We start from the raw sequence: 17,240 nt of genomic DNA on the forward strand, positions 1-17,240 counted from the left end.
TAACTGTTCATAGTAAGAATAACCCTATAGTCATATGTAATCTGGATTCTAATTTTTTTTTTCATTTATTTTGTTTTTTATAGAGGTGTAAAATAAGCAACTGAACAAGAATAACATTAAGAAAATACTTTACTCCAGAACCAGACTAGAAATTAAACCAAAATCTTCTCTGTCACCGAGTCTTGGTTTTAAACATATTATAATCTGGTACTTATGTATTATACCAAACACAATCAATAAGTGAAGTTAGGTTAATCATAATGAAATACACCAAAACATGATTAAAATATAATGCTTTAGTTTATATAACGATATAAGTTTTGCTATATATTTGTACATTAGGGCGGGAGTGGGGGTAAAGTAACGTAACCTTACCCCTCACCCCTAATGTGCAAATATATAGCCCCAATTATACAAGTCCAATGAATTCCTTCGTTTGTCTTTGTGGCTATGAAACCGGTTTTCTCATATCTTACATTCAGCAAACATCTCGACCGTGTTTGGTATAATACATAAGTACCTATAAACTTTAATGTTGATGCTACATATCTTTGCTTGAAAATAAAAACGATTTCAATCTTTATCTGAACTTAGTCCTTGTGGAATATATATCCTTTTCCCCTATTTCTTGATCCAAGATACGCTCGTCCCTGTGTTTGGAGCACATCCAGAGGGATAGAATTCTCATTTCGCATAATGGAAGTAATTTGGCATTATTCCATTTCTAACCCGAAAATTAGCTTCATTGCAAATGGGTGTGCACGCACTATTTTAAATGTTATTCTTTAAAATGTATTAATCTTAGTCTGATCTTAAGCCTCGTGGAACATATACCCCCCCCCCCCCACTCCAATTTTCTGGTCCTAGGTACACTTATGCCTGTGTACGGGACACATCACGAGGGATAGCATTCTCATTTTGCACAATGGAAGTAATTTTGTATTATTCGATTTCTAACCTGGAAATTAGCTTAATTACAAATGGGTGTGCACGCACTATTTTAAATGTATCATGTTCAACTTATTCGTTCCTGACAATGGACAGTAACAAAAGAAGGCTAGTGGGTGTTGTTTGAAAAAAAAAAGTTATGGCGCAATGATTATCTAGGAAAATATTTTAATTTGTTGGTGAAAATAATTAGTGGCTGTTTTGGTTGATTGATGCTTAATTGGAATTTAATTAATTTGACGATTCTTCTTCTTTGTGCTTCGTATTTTTCATTCTAAATAGTTTTGGCTTCAGTATTTATTTTTCAACCAACTTTTTATAGACGGTTTGCCAATTCGCCAAAATGTAGAGGTTTGGGGGCAAAATTTATTTTCAAAATTTCGCAAAAATTAGAGTGGGGTCAATTTTCTCCCGTAAAAATCTCAAAAAATAGGAATTTTCCAATTAAAATACAAAAAAGTACGGTATACATTTCCTGGTTGGCCTTTTCCGAAGGAAACATGCTGAACAAATAAAAGTTGTACCAATAGGTTCCTTATTTTATTTTATTTCCGAATATCATGTTCACTTTTCTTACAATGCAAAGATGGCCCAAGAAATAGCCTATAGCCCTAGAAATATATAAAAAACTAAAAGCGAACAATTAAATTCTTACTTTATAATGCGGAGCATATTTCTATTAATCAGGTTATTATGTTTGCTTCCATTGTTATCCACCTTTTAAAATAATTTCAAATAATATTCATATTTGCAATTGCATAGTTCTCACTTAGCTGAGAGTAAATTTCATCGAAATTGAAAACGCAGAAACCCCCTTTAATAAATCATATCCTAGTTTGTCTGAAAGTTTCATCCACCTAGCTCAACTAGTCTTGAAAAAAGAACTAATGACAGTTTGTTCAGAAAGCTATTGTTTACCCTTGATACTTTTTAATACTTATTTTCTTTTTTTATAGAAGGTATTTAAATAAGAAAAGAATTTTCGCTATAATTCCCGACAACTTGGCGGACATGAGTTACTATTATTCTTCGTTTTTTTTTCAATTAGATTATTATTTCAGACACAAAATAGTATAATTTTTAACTGTTAGTTCAATTATCTGACAGTGATTAATTATGAGTAATGATAAATCACTTTAAATTTACCGGAAATAACAGTTAAAAGAACCTATTAAATTTATAATTTGGAAAGCCGTAATGGATATTTAAATTTTGTGAGCATAAGCGTGGCATTCTTTTATTTTTTTCTGTTGGTGTAACTTTGAGATACGATATAAGAGGCCTTGGAAGGATTCCCCCGACTCCTGTCCGAATAATTCACCCAAAGTTTTGTAAAAAGCCTAAAACAGTATATTATATAGATGTCCAACTGACCTAACTTGCAATTGGAAAAAGGTCGGTTGGGGATTAGACATGCCTTGATGATGATGTTGCATGCTGGAAGATAGTGTTGCCATGTTTCTTAGCCAATTTGTCCCGATGGTGTCCCAAATTGCACCAATTTGTCGCAATGGTCAATTCAAACTCATTGAACGATATTATATAATACGCTTTTGTTGCCCCTAGAATAGGCAAAGACACAATAAAAAAAATATGACCCAAATCGCAAAACGCGGTAAAATTTTGGGCAGTCGTGCTCCAAGCTCTCTTTCATTAGTAACTGGTGCTAGGGTACATGGTAACACCATATGACACCATGCTAACATATAAAATATGACCCAAATCGTAAAACACTAGATAATTTTGGGTATTTGGACCCCAAGCTCTCTTTCATACGTACCTGGTGCTATTGTAAATGCTAACATATGGTAACACCATATAATACCATGGTAACATATAAAATATCGCCCAAATCATATAACACTGGATAGTTTTGGTCCGTTGGGTCCCAAGCTCTCTTTCATACGTACCTGGTGCTATTATACATGGTAACACAGTATAACACCATGGTAACATTTGTTTTGGTGCAAGTGCGTTTCTATTTATTTACCATGCTAGTGTATTCCAGACCTATATAAAATGAATATTTTTAGGCCTGAAATGTATGAATACATTCTGGGTGGCCCAAAAGTAAGTTTCCGTTATATCACATAGTAAATCAAAATTAATAATTTTAATGTTATTAATTAATTTACTGATGGCTAAACCAACAAAAAAAAAGACCAAGATGAATTCTAGCCATTAACCTAGTAAATTAATAAATTTTACTACCTAATAGTTTATAAGAACAGTTTATTAATTTCCTAGAACTTGTTAAAGATAGGATAAAGATCCTCTGGATCCATTGATGGCGTATATGGCGTCAAAGCGACGTTTTAGTTCCTGGATTTGTTTTACAAAGCCTGGCATCAAACTTGTTATCCAACCTTCCGGGCAGCAGGAATCGAACCCCGGACCCCGTGTTTCCAAGCAGAGCATCAATCCACTCTGCTACCAAAAGTTCTTTTTTCTCATTTTCTCTCAAGTCTCTGAAGACATTGCATAGGTTCTGAACTTCTTATCCAGTCCCTAAATTAGTTTACCACTAAAAATAAAGCACTTACTAAATGGATTTATCAATGGGGATCCTACTTCCCGCCAACTGGTGTACATCTTAGTACGTCACGTTTCCTACACAGTTCCGCCACGCTTGACACAGTTTCCGCCACGCTTGACACAGTTTCCGCCACGCTTGACACAGTTTCCGCCACGCTTGACACAATTTCCGCCACGCTTGACACAGTTTCCACCACGCTTGGCATATTTTCTGTCACGCTTCCGCCATGCTTGGGGCGAACCGCCTTATGGAGGTGATTTCTGAGATTGGATACCCCCTCGGGATTTGTTACAATAGGCTAGCTCTAATTACAGGCTAACGATTGTATAAGTGGATCAGCTTCCCATCTCGGTATAGCTTTCGTTTTCTAGACAAAAATAAAGCAAAAAAAGGCACATACACAAATGGCCTGCCAAGTGGTCTCATGCTCCTAGTTTATTAATAGCGAATCTTTGATGTCAAAACATTCTTTTGCAATAGCGTGCCCGTAATTTCGTAATATTGCCCAGCGGAACAAAAAAACACTGTCCGAATTTTTTTATCTTGTTTATGGCATTAAACTTTTTTGCTTCTTCAACTTTAATTATTTTTTAAGCTGTTTATGCTTGTACAACAAAAGAGTAAGGCTAACATATGTTCAATCTTCGTGGGTGAGATTACCAGATGATTTTGAATGTTCTGTCTACAGATTTTGAGAAACGCCAAGTCTTGTTGCACTGTTAGTTGGCGCTTGTAATCCTTTATGTTAAGATTATTTTGATATTAAATTATCAATGTTAATTGTATTATATTAACTATATTTAACTGTATTTTATTATTAATATATTTAATTACGTTTACTATATTATGTTAGTTTATTGACTATATTTTATTAATTATATCACTGTATTAATTGTACTAATAATTATTTAGTAATAAGAAGATTTTAAACCTGCAACAGAGCCTGTTGGACAACAGGTGTTAAAGGGAAATAACGAATCTTAGTGTATACTCTTTTATGCGGGCCGAAGAAAAGATAGTTTACCCCCTTCCCCCAAACACAAAACTCTAATTCTCTTTATCCCCCCCCCCTAAAAAAATGTTTATGAAGGTTTCAGTCCGATCCTCCACCCCTGAGGGAAAACAGGCTATATCTACAGAACTGGTATACCTAGGGTATACCTATGAGAAATACTCACTTGGCTTTGGATATAAAAAAGAAATAAAAAATGTATACTCTCTTGTGAGCATTTGAAGACCTATTGACCCAGATGGTAAACTACTCCAAAGAAACCGTAAGCCGTTCTATAGCATCTTGCGTGATTATTTTCCTATTAATGAATGGCTAGATGCTACGGACGGTTACCAATTATATAAAGTAATATTCAACATGGCTCTCTTTTTTAGCCGAAAGAAAAACGAGGCCCCGTCTCAGCCGAGTAATATTAAGCCCATTGAAGCACCAACAACTGAGGAATTGGCCACTCAACCATTAACGTTGGAGGCTACGATATACAAAAGGCCCCCTGGCCTCGATGACAATGTTCTCGGGGTTGTTGGGGGCAAACGGGGAAGAGGCTCTGGAACGCTCAGTAAAATTATCAAGGACAGTATTCTGAATGGAGATGAAAATGGGTCGCGAGGTATACCTTTACTTTGACTTATTGTCTATATGATACTCGTCACCACTGGGCTGTCAGTGTCATATTTTTTTTTAATCCACTTTGTCTGATATGTGGGGAAGTAATTTTTGTCTACCCATTTTTTAGTTGATAGACATCAGGACTGTTACTTACCTGAACTATCTTTGCTTCAAGTACTGTTTAAGCAAAATATTTAAATATTTTTACCTATGCTTAAGTAAATGCTCCAGCGAATACCTTATGCTATTTATTAGGTTTAATTTACAAAATTAGGCTACTTACTACCCTAAGTCTTTTAGCTTTCATTCTCTTAAAGAAATAAAAGGAATCAGTTTTTAAATTGAAGACTTGTCTTTATTTTGTCGTTTTTCTAGCTTCTCACAATGGACATGAAGCGAATATTTTAACCTAATAGTTTGATTATCTTTCCCTACTCTTTCTCTGTAAGATGTCAATTCAGAAAATGGCTCCTAGGGTCGGCCATAGTTCTGCTTCTTTAAATCAAACTGAAATGAAAATATAATAATGGGTAAAAATTACATAGATCAGTGATCGTTAAGACAAATATTTAATATATAATAAAAAATAAGCAATAAAAATAATAAATAAATAATAATAATAATAAAAATAATGACAAATATGTAAACATAATAAGTTATAATTTTTTAAATGTAAAATAAAGCTCTGAATCTTTCGGCTTCAAATCTGGAAGCCTTTTTCAAGAGAAAAAGAGAAAAGGACAAACAAACTAGATCAAACGGTTAACACATACTGATGGATGAATGAATTTATTCTCTCCACTCAATATAGTATTGAAATAACTAATACATCCCACCCTGTCAAAGCATAATGGATTGATGCTCTGCTTGGCAGTGTGGGGCCCAGGGGTTTTATCAAGGCTGGGTGACTGGTTTGCTACATGTCCCTGTAAAAAGACCCAGGAACTGAAACATCAGTTTGGCGCACTATGTGTCAGCAATTGCTCTAGGGGATCTTTATCCAATTTTATTGCACTATATATATATATATATATATATATATATATATATATATATATATATATATATATATATATATATATATATATATATATATATATATATATATATATATATATATATATATATATATATATATATATATATCGAGTCCGTTGATTTCGAATTAAAATCAAATAGTTTCAGGCATCGAAGACATGGCTAACTGTAAAAAAAGCCAAGAACGGACATCCAAGTGAGTGAGAGGCAAATCTTGGATAAGCCCTTTTTAGGATTGTATAAAAAGATCTAATATATATATATATATATATATATATATATATATATATATATATATATATATATATATATATATATATATATATATATATATATGTATATATATATATATATATATATATATATATATATATATATATATATATATATATATATATATATATATATATATATATATATGTGTGTGTATATATATATATAACATGAAATTTGGTGCTTACATAGATTTTGTTGGAGCCTTAACTACTAGGATCATATGGTACGGATCCCCACTGACAGGGCATCCATGCTTAGTCGAATTAGAAAAAAACAAAAACGAGCCTAATCTTACCATACCAAATTTTTTATTTAAATTAAAGGTCTAAGTTTGTTAGGATCAAACCTGAAATTTGCTAAAAAAAAATCCTTTTGCTTTTTGACTATTTTAATTGATTATTGATGAGCTAGGGCTTGGCTAATCTGCAGAATATATTCTTGTTCTAAAAAAAAGTACCAGCAAACATGCCCATTGTGTCATTTTGGTGAAACTGCTTCTTTTATCTTATGCCCAATGCAAAGTATAAATAAATAAAAAAATTAAGAAATGATTGCAACTAAGCTTTAGTGTTTCTGATTGTAACGTATTGGGGAGAGGCATAGACCTTAGAAAACGGTGACAATCACTGACTAGTGGCTTTCGAAACGAAACTACTCGGAAAGCTTTTTATCAAATAACGGTTATTGTTCTCCCTAAATTCCTTCAGCTCGTCATCCAGACCATCCAACTCCAGCAGCTTTGAGGTTAGGACACGACCTGCGTGTGTCCCCAGCCCAGCTGCCTAAACTAGCCTCGAAAGAGAATTGATGCCTTTTGTCCAAGAGGACATCCTCCCAAGTGCTGGTAGGAAACTTTTCCCACCTCCCTTTCTCAGTACTGCTGAGAACTGTGCAAAAAAGAGAGGTATGTCTAAAATACTCTCATGATGATTTCCGAGAACCGCAAGTCGGCCAACCCGACCGGATTGGATTTAAGAAAGTACGATCAGAGTTTCCTTTTCATAGTTTCTTGTCAGTTTTTATAACTCTTTGGATAAAGTTTCAGTAGACTTGGTTTTACGAACAAAGCACTGAATGGATCAGCCATTTGAAAACCCATTTCATGTGCTGTCGAAGAAGAAACAGTTCTCTCGTATTTTCATTGGCTTACTAGCCTCCCTTTATGTTCCTAAAAACACAAGATAATTGGTATATTACGGATAGTCATATCTAAACACAAACTTTACTGTCAGTGAAACTGAAAAGCTGCAATTCAAATTCTCAACCAAGCTTTGCTGTCAAGCTGCTCATCATAAGTCAAATCCACCTATTTAATTTGGCCTGACTTCTGTTTTCAAAATGCTTAGCTGAGGTTTACTGCTCACCCCCTGAACGAAGCTTGATTGATGTACTGGCTCAATATATTTTCCTGCACCTTGGTTTGTTTTGAGATATCTAGGAGTTGATCGTCTTTTGAAAATCTCTTTTACTCTTTTGCAGAAGTAGCTTGGGAATGTGTTTTTCTGGTCCTTTTTTTTACAATTATCAAGTAGGGAAGATTTTCACAGGAAAAGAGCCTCCTAAGTTTTTGGGTGTAAAAGAAATCTTTACCAACTAAAAAGGACTTGAAGCTTGTAGCATTAAACTTTTTTTTTATTTGTTTATTTATTTATATATTTTATATTGTATTTATTTATTTATAGTTATTTTTAATTTTCTAAGAAAAGCTTTTGAACAGCAGAAATAAATACACTCATTGCCCCTTTTGCAGAAATTTTATCGATTTATTGCTCAAGTTTGATATTTCAGAGTCTTGTCCTAGTTGTCCTTGTCCTAGTCTAGTCCTGTCTTGTACTAGAAAGTTATATCTGTTTAGTTTACTTTGTATTAATGTGTTAAAATTTTATTTGCATTAGGGAACCTTAAAATCCGTCAATATTGACTTGTTTTTCCAGATCTGTAATATGCACTTGAGTAAAACTCATTACTAGGGGGTTAGGATTTTGGTTGTCGAAGGATTTGACTCTTTGGCTCTCCTTTATTTATTTTCTGGGCAGCTCTTTTTTTTATTTAGGCTCGCTAGATACCCGCATGACTTTGACTTGGGGTGCAATAACAATCACCCCAATATTTTTAATCGCTGACATAGTTTGTTTGAGTCTCCTTGAAATAGATATTTCATCACATTAATATATCCTGCGTATGCTGTTTGTTATTTGTATATGAATTATATATAAATCCTATTGTAAAAGAATCATGTAATGGTGGGAGATTTTCATATTGCATCTTTGAATCACGACCTGAAATTCCACGAAGTTGAAACTTTTCTGTTATATATATAAAATCTGTTTCAAAAATATAGATATTTGTTCAGTATTATTTTTCTCATTTAGATGTAAAATATTGTCTTCTAAGTAGCATATTAAGTCTACAACCTTGATTCAAAATCCACTATCTTTTAGCTTTCATAAGTTTTTTTTTTTGGGGGGGGGGGGGTCAAACTTTCGCATCGATCTCGTTCTTATTCTGTTATAAGAGCTATTAAGAAGTTTATAGGAGCCAGGAAAAAGCTATTAAAAGCTAAAAGTTTTCCTGTGTTTTACAATATAAACTTCGCTTCAAAGATTTAGATACGTGGTCTCTTTTTTATTTGGTCTTAAGGGATTTTAGATTAGTTTATTTAGGTTAAGATATGTGCTCCTTTTTCATTTGGTCTTAAAAACATGGCAATCAAAATGTGTCTCCATTAAGGCATGTTTTGTCTATGCGTCTGCAACTCTGATTCTAAATAGACCAGCTTTTGAATTTTCTAAGTTTTGGTATCAAATTTTACGTCGATCTTATTTTGGTGTAAAACCGAGTTTGTAGAAGCCTGTAAAAAGTGTTGAAAAATTAAAGTTTTTACTTATAGAAATTTTCGTTTGAAGAAATTATAGAAGAAGGTTTGAAGAAATTTTGGAATTTTTTTTTAATTATAGAGATTTTGGTTTGAAGATGTAGATCCGACTCACTTTTTCGTTCATATTTAAGGTAATATCTTCATAAAGCCTTTGTCTTATAGTCGTTCTAGTCTCTCAACCTTAATTCAGAATCGACGCTTTCATACGTTTTGAGATATACTTCTTACGTCGATCTTTTTCTATTAGAAGAGCCAGGAACAGGTTTAAAAAGTAAAATTTCCCCATGTTTTCTAATAGAAATTTTGCTTCAAAGACTTATACATATGCTCTTTTTTTCATTTGATCTTAAAGAATTGTAATCAAAATGCTGTCTCCAATATTATCTGCAATTCTGATTCTAAATAGACCCGCTTTTGAATTTTCTAAGTTTCGAGATCAAATTCTTACGTCGATTTTATTCTGTTACAGGAGCCAATAGGCTTTAAAAGCAAAAATTCCCATTTTTTTATAATAGAAATTTTGCTTCAAAAATTTAGATACTTGTTTTTTTTTTATTTGTTCTTTAAATATAAATAGTAATCAATTTATTTTTAACCCATTGTAAACAGCAAGACAAAAGTGGAGTAATGAATTACAAGAAAAAAAGAGACCGAAATAAAACATAAAAAAACAAAAACAATCAACTAGAACAAAACATGGGATAAGGCCATGGAATGTCTCCATGATAATTAAAACATTATAATTGGTAATCAAAATGTCTATGATAATTAAAGCATTGTTTCCATAAAGGCAGACTTTCTCTATGAATATGCAACTCGAATACTTCTTGACTTTCCTCGATTTTGAGGTCGAAGCCTTACATCGATCATTTTCTGTTGTAGGTGCCAGTCTTCGAAGTTCAGGAACGAGCAGCATTCACAGTAGTGAGCTGGATGATTCTGGCTCTCATCGAGAGATGGCAGTGGATGTTCCTGATAACTTTATTAGTAGAACAAAGACTCCACCAAAGTGGCCTACAATGAAACCTACAGTTAATGGATATAAACCAGTGTTGCCATCTAGAGATCATTTAAGAATCGAAGAAGATGGAAGACTCATAAACAGAGCCCAGCCTCCAAGTGTAAGAATTCAAGCTATTATTTCTAAACATTTAACTGTTTCTACCAATGACCGTATACGCGCTTAAAGAAGATGTCCCAATCGTTTCAAAAAGTGACACAGTTGAGAAAAGTATTTTCTCGTTGAATTTCAGTAGACCATTTCAGTATACCCAATCATGCACATTCCACCCACTGAAAATTTAAACCAAATTATGCATAGACACACCCCTGGAATGGAACTCTACTGATTTTTGAAGATACGATTGTACGTTCAACTATTTCAAGTCCTTTAATTCTTGGAACAAAGATTCTTAATGTAACCAAATTACAAACAAGTAAAGAAATCAAGTTTTTTTTTAATAAATAGAAGTATTTCTGAAATATAGGAATAATAGCTAGAAGATGGGATAAATATAACTAAACCTGTCAATAAAAAAAAAGAATAATTCAAGTGCATTCGGTAGTAACTAGGAGGTTGTCATGCCAAATAACCATATTCAAGTTCAGTTCAGTTCCACTGAATTTGTTGAACTAAACATACAATGTTCAGTTCTTTGCGTGAATCTTAGTTTGCCACCTGAGAGCAAAATTGTTCCACTGCTCAAAAGCTCATTCTGAGAAGAACACGATTAAAGGTTTTTCATGCTCCTCACTCCAGTTAATAAAATTACATCAGGTTAATTTTTTAACAAAACAAAGGATTGTACAGTGTCCCCACATAGATCATTCCAAACAACCGAAGAATATACGTTAAACTGCAGAAGACTTATAAAATGTTGGTTTTATACGGAACAGGATAATTTCGCTCTTAGGTCGCGAGTTCTTTCACGTAAAGTTTGAAAACTGACAATAATTCAAGGTCTCTGAGGACGAAATGTTCTTGCAGTGGCTCCATTGAGATTGAATGGCTTCATTGCTTTTTGAATCTGTTGCGGAAGCCCAGGCTAAATCAATGGCATGGCGGACAAGGCACTCCCGACTGGCCTCCAAATAAGTCTTGCGAAACAAAAACCATGCGAACGGCTGGAATGGATGAAAACCCTGTGACACTAAACGGTAGTCAGATCAAAGACGTCCAGTTGTTAAAATATCTTGGCTCAATGGTAAAACCTGCTGGCGAACCTTCAGAAGAGATCCGGAGCCGCATCGTCAGCCTGGAATGTCTGCCTTCAACTGCGGATGGCTCTCTGGAAGCGAAATGAAATTTCGACACAGACGAAGCTCCGAGAGTATGAAGCTATGGTTCTCTCTGTTATCCCCTATGGTAAGACATGGTCACTGAAACCAGCCGAACCGTTGATCTTGAATACATTCAACTTCAAATGCCTGCGTTATATCCTGTGCATCCGCCTCTCAGATAGAATCTCGAGCAACGAAGTCAGAAGATGTGGGGATGAAACCTCTGGAAGGAAACTTCTGGACATATCGTTTTCTGCTGGGCGCCACGATGAGCCTGGATGTGACTTGAACGCGCAACAAGTACACGTAAATACTTCATTGAGATCTCTCGAGAACCCTTGGCCAAATAAATGTTTGGGCCCCCTTACAGCATGTTTTTTCAAATATTAAAGTAAGCGTGTGTGATCCCAATCATATTTTTCTTACCAAATATTTAGGATCTCATATTGAAGCCTCTATGTCTAATAAATGGACAAAATAAAAATTACTTTTTCTTTAATCGGGTTTTTATTCCTTGGTTTCTTTAGTAAGAATATTAGTCAAAGATAAGTGAATAATTCTGTTATAATATTTCTTCAAACATATTAGTCATTTCATGACAGTGGAATTCATTTAAAAACTACAGCTTATAAATAAGAAAGAAAAATTAATATTGTTGACCCTATTATTACTGCAAAACCGTCAGTTTCACAGTTCCAGTCAATCGAGATCTAACCAACTGAGGACATTGGTACACAGTAATCTGTTGAAGTTGAAATTCCTTTTGAGAAGCTTCTTGTTTTTGTTTCTTCTTTTTTTACGACGGGTTTTTAAATAAATAAGTTCACTTATGCACTCTTTGGTAGTACGTTACGGTTTACGGTTACGATTTGCGGTTACGGTGTACGTACGTTTCCGTTACGGTTTTCAAATAAATAAGTTCACTTATGCACTCTTCGGTTGTACTTTACGGTTTGCGGTTACGGTCTCCGTACATTTCGTTACGGTTTTTAAATAAATAAGTTCACGTATGCACTCTTTGGTAGTACTTTACGGTTTACGGTTACGATTTACAGTTTACGGTTACGGTGTATGTTCTTTATGTTACGGTTTTCAAATAAATAAGTTCACTTATGCACTCTTTGGTAGTAGCAAACTAAGTGAAACTAAAACAAAAAAAGGGTGGATGAAAGACCTGTAAAAATTAAGCTAAAAGGTTATGTCACAAACCTTTAAAATGAAAGAAAAAATAATTTTTCTTTAAGTATGTTTTTATTTCTTGTTCTTTTTAAGTAAGAATGATAGTCTAAAATAAGCTAATTATTCTGTTATAAAATTTCTTTAAACATATTGGTCATTTCATGACAATGAAATTTGTTTAAAAAAAGTAAACCTTTCAGGTTTGGGGCTACAGCTTATAATAACCTTTGCGTAATTGGACCCTGATTATAGGTAAAAAAAAAAATTTGCTTTTTAGATAATTTTTGCCAGGGAGTACTAAAGTTTTAAGACTGACAGTTACCTAAGATGCGCTGATGCGCTGATGATAAAGTATTTTACGCATGACCATCTTAAGACCTTGAAGGGACCTGCGACCTGAATTAGACCTTAAGACCTGAATTTAATTGAAGGGACCTTAGCTGAATTGAATTTTGAACACCCTGTAGATAGCGCATATTTTACCAAAATGTCAAAGTAAGCTTATATAGTATCCCCGAGGGGTTGCCCGCTCCCAGAAATCATGAAGACCGGGCGGCGTGTGTCAAATATGGCAAAACTGTGCCAAGCCTTTTGGGGAGTGTGCCAAGCTTGGCTGAACTGTGTGGCGTTCCAAGATGTACACCAGGTGGCGGGAAATAGGAAATCCCTGAGGTACTCCCAAATAAGTCTCTTATGTCTAATAATAGCTTTTAAAAAAAATGCAAGAATTAGAATCCGCTTTAGTATGGAATTATTTGAAAAAAACTACGTTTTCTAAAGAGTTAAAGAGGCTGAGTTACAAGGTCGAACCTTAAAACGTACAGGGATTAGGAGGCACAGTTGGGGCTGCCGCCCCCAAACCCCGCTTTTGCAGCCTTTAAATAAAAAAAAAATTTAAACTGAAAGTAAGGAGCGACATTAAATCTTAAAACGAACAGAAATTATTCCGTATATGAAAGAGGCTGTGCCCTCCTCAACGCCTCGCTCTTTACGCTAAAGTTTGACTTTCTCACAACTCTTTTTTTAAACAATAAAAACTTTAGCGTAAAGAGCGAGGCGTTGAGGAGGGCACAGCCTCTTTCATATACGGAATAATTTCTGTTCGTTTTAAGATTTAATGTCGCTCCTTACTTTCAGTTTAAATTTTTTTTTTTTTATTTAAAGGCTGCAAAAGCGGGGGTTTGGGGGCGGCAGCCCCCCAACTGTGCCTCCTAATCCCTGTACGTTTTAAGGTTCGACCTTGTAACTCAGCCTCTTTAACTCTTTAGAAAACGTAGTTTTTTTCAAATAATTTCTGCACGTTTTTGTACAGTTTATTACTTATTATTGCTTGACTAACTGTTAGCTGATCGTGTCAGGAGTTGAAGTTGGGGGCTGCCGCCCCCCAAACCCCCCGCTCTTGAACATTCTTGTGTTAAGGCTTTTAATTCCTGAATACTCAAATCACGTCGTACAGGGTGCTTCCTAATCCTTGTACGTTTTAAGGTTCGAACTTGTGACTCAGCCTCTTTAACAGCCCCCCCAACTGTGCCTCCTAATCCCTGTACGTTTTAAGGGTTGACCTTGTAACTCAGCCTCTTTAACTCTTTTGAAAACGTAGTTTTTTTCAAATAATACACATAAACAGGTTAGACATGCTTTGTTATGAAAATTGACGCGCAGATATTTTCATAACAAAGCATGTCTAACCTGTTTATCTGTATTATTTGAAAAAAACTAAGGTTTTTCGTAAATGTAAATTCGGGGGATAATTTTTTCGGTCTGAAAATATCAAAAGGCCCTAACAAGTCGAATTCTGCTTCGAATGAGTCCTCATTCAACCGGATCCGTTGCCAACTGTGGCCTGTAGGCGTGGCTAAGAAAAAAAAAAGAAATGATGAATTTTAAGTGGCTATATTTGTTTTTTGGAAAACAGGGAAGGAGTGATCGGATTGATCTGAAATTTCGAGGATGAGCTCCCGGGCCCTAAGAAAGCTTAACCTCTAAATTTCAGCCCAATCGGACAACGTTAAAGGGGGGCTGTGGTGGGAGGGTCCAAACTTCTGGCCTAGTTTACCCCATGAAAATAAAGTCGGAGGAGGATGAAGTTTTGCAAGTTTCTTAGTTTGAGCTTGGGCAACAAAATGCGATTACCGCCGTCTCTCTGCGACCTCTAGGACCTGAAATCGCTTAACATTGTGGTGGGTTGCCTCTTTATAGAGGCACAAGTGTGCCTCCTTGATATCTGTAGTTCTTGGCTTCTTTGCTTTAAATAATACTAATTATAATAAAATAATAATACTAATTATTCTAATCCAAATTAATTGTTCCTTAGTGTAACATTTTAATCATTACTGCAAAATAATCAATTAAAAAGAAAGGTATGAGTAGGCCTGTCAGACATGGGACTCCTTGCCTGGAGCCTATACTAGCCTGTTTTGCAATTTGGCCTTGACTATAGATAGGAAAAGAAAACCTTCCCTCCTAAAGATTTGTCTTTTCACTTGCGCAAAATGCGTGGAAGACGGCGTCGCGAAAAAATAAGCATTCTTTTTTTATTGAAATAGATGGCGATACTATTAGTTTTGGTTTATTTGTGTTTACGTTTCCCCTACCAATAACGTGTAAATTGTTGCTACCGCTGAGCTCTCGCTTATTATGAATTTAAAACAAGTATTTTCAAGGGAATATTGATTCTATTTGACTACTAACTTCTGTCCATATTACGAGGTTGAAAAGCTATCTTGTGCTCTCTATATTGCCAGGTGGTAAGAATGTTAATGGAGCTGAATAACCTATGAGAGCCTGCCTAAATGATTTCTAGGGGAGGTTCAAATTCCCTAAAAAGTCCTTGTTAATTTAAGATTTGTCAAAATTTTTTGGGGGGTACTTTCGACTGATCTTATGGGAGAACTTCCCCCTGTCTCGCATGTACTCATTTGTTTTAAAGTATCCTAATGTAAATGCTCGTATCTCAATGGTTTCTTCTTTCTTTGACTATCCGGCACTTTCATATGGATTATTTTGGCCCGGGGGGGGGGGCTGTATTGATTCATCGACAAAAATAAATTAATGTAAAATTAGATAACACTCTTATTCAGGGCCTCTTCTGAATTAAACAATATCCTACCTTTTAGTACCGTTCAGTTCTCCACTCAACATTGTTTCCAAATAAATTGGCTGCTGCCTTGGCAATTGTGTCTCCTTCCCCTCCCCCTCCTCTTAATTGGGCCAGATATAGCCCTGGGCTATCTGCAAGACTACTAATTTCATATGCTTGTATGAGTTTCGTACTTATGTTTCATCAACACTGCTGTACCTGGCCTCATTAAGGAGCGGGAGGGGGTTGTCTGGGGCCTAGTTGTCGTGGTAGAGACCATTATATGTGAAATCAACTTTGAAATAGGGAATCGAATGACACTATCTTCCTGCTATTATAGGGTTTAGTTCAGATGAGGTTATGTACAAGAATTGTATCGAATATTCTGGAATATTCTGAAATATACATAGTTTACTTCAAACTTATAGCCTACAAAACCGATCAAGCCACGAAAGTGGGTATATTGGTAATATCCTAACTGTAGAATGGCAGTTTTCTTGTTTGGTCTATTTTATTAGGTCCTGACGATGTCTCGAAAGGACGGTGTCTCTAAAAAGATCCGAGAGGGCTTAGCCGAAAAATAGTTTTTATTTGACGAATCTTTCTGGCGTTAGTCGGAAGGTTCCCATCTAACCTTGAAAACAGTGACCAGTAGACTCGAGTTCTACTTAAAATATTACATTACGTAAGACTGCGTTTCATTATGGAAAAGTCAATATAACTGCAATATGGAATTAATAGCAAAAAAAAATCAAATATCTGAAAATGTCTATTAGAGAAAGCATAGAAGATACTAAAAAAGACGTATTTATTTCCAATGCATTGTTTTGTTTTTTTTATTTAAAATTTTTTTTCTTATATGGGAGCAAGGGGGATCAGAAAAATAGGATCCCTCAAAGGAGGAGGAATATACCTCCCTCAAAGGGGGGTATATTCCTTGTCATTTTCGAATGTTTCATACTTAACCCTTTTTAAACGAACCGTGAACACGATAAGAAACTTCAAATTTAGACATCCCTTGCTTGACGTCCAGTAGAATTCTTTAGAAATTATTTTTTTTTTTTTTATATATATATATACAACCAATTTCTTTGTATTGTTTATGTATGGATTTTTACGTAAGCCTAATGTGAAAAGACTTGTTAGTGTGAACGATTATACGTAACATAACTTGACCACTTAGCAAAGAAAATTATATACGTATTGTGATAGCCACTGTATTGTACGGATGTTTATTGTACGGTGTTACTGTTAAGTAAGCAATATTCATCAGACAAGATACAATAATAATATAGAATTAGTAGCAAAATAGGAAAAAAACATAGAATTTCTGAATGAGTAGTAAATAATATAATGGAAGCATTAATAAACTTTTCCTGGAAAGCCTTTCTTGCTTATCAGAGCT

General features: G+C 34.7%; 1 protein-coding gene across 3 annotated transcripts in view; it reads left to right on the forward strand.

Annotated features, from left to right (window-relative positions):
• Positions 1-17,240, forward strand: part of sdt (MAGUK p55 family member stardust) — a 276,035-nt gene that overhangs the window by 180,354 nt on the left and 78,441 nt on the right. For all 3 annotated transcript variants that reach the window (XM_089092566.1, XM_089092567.1, XM_089092569.1), the window contains 2 exons: positions 4,871-5,106; positions 10,180-10,418. In XM_089092566.1, coding sequence (XP_088948692.1) covers positions 4,871-5,106; positions 10,180-10,418 — 475 coding nt within the window. The remainder of the gene's footprint in view (positions 1-4,870; positions 5,107-10,179; positions 10,419-17,240) is intronic.

This window comes from Artemia sp. Qi Xiang Cuo, chromosome 7, assembly GCF_049724085.1.
Source record: "Artemia sp. Qi Xiang Cuo chromosome 7, ASM4972408v1, whole genome shotgun sequence".
Lineage (NCBI taxonomy): Eukaryota > Metazoa > Arthropoda > Branchiopoda > Anostraca > Artemiidae > Artemia > Artemia sp. Qi Xiang Cuo.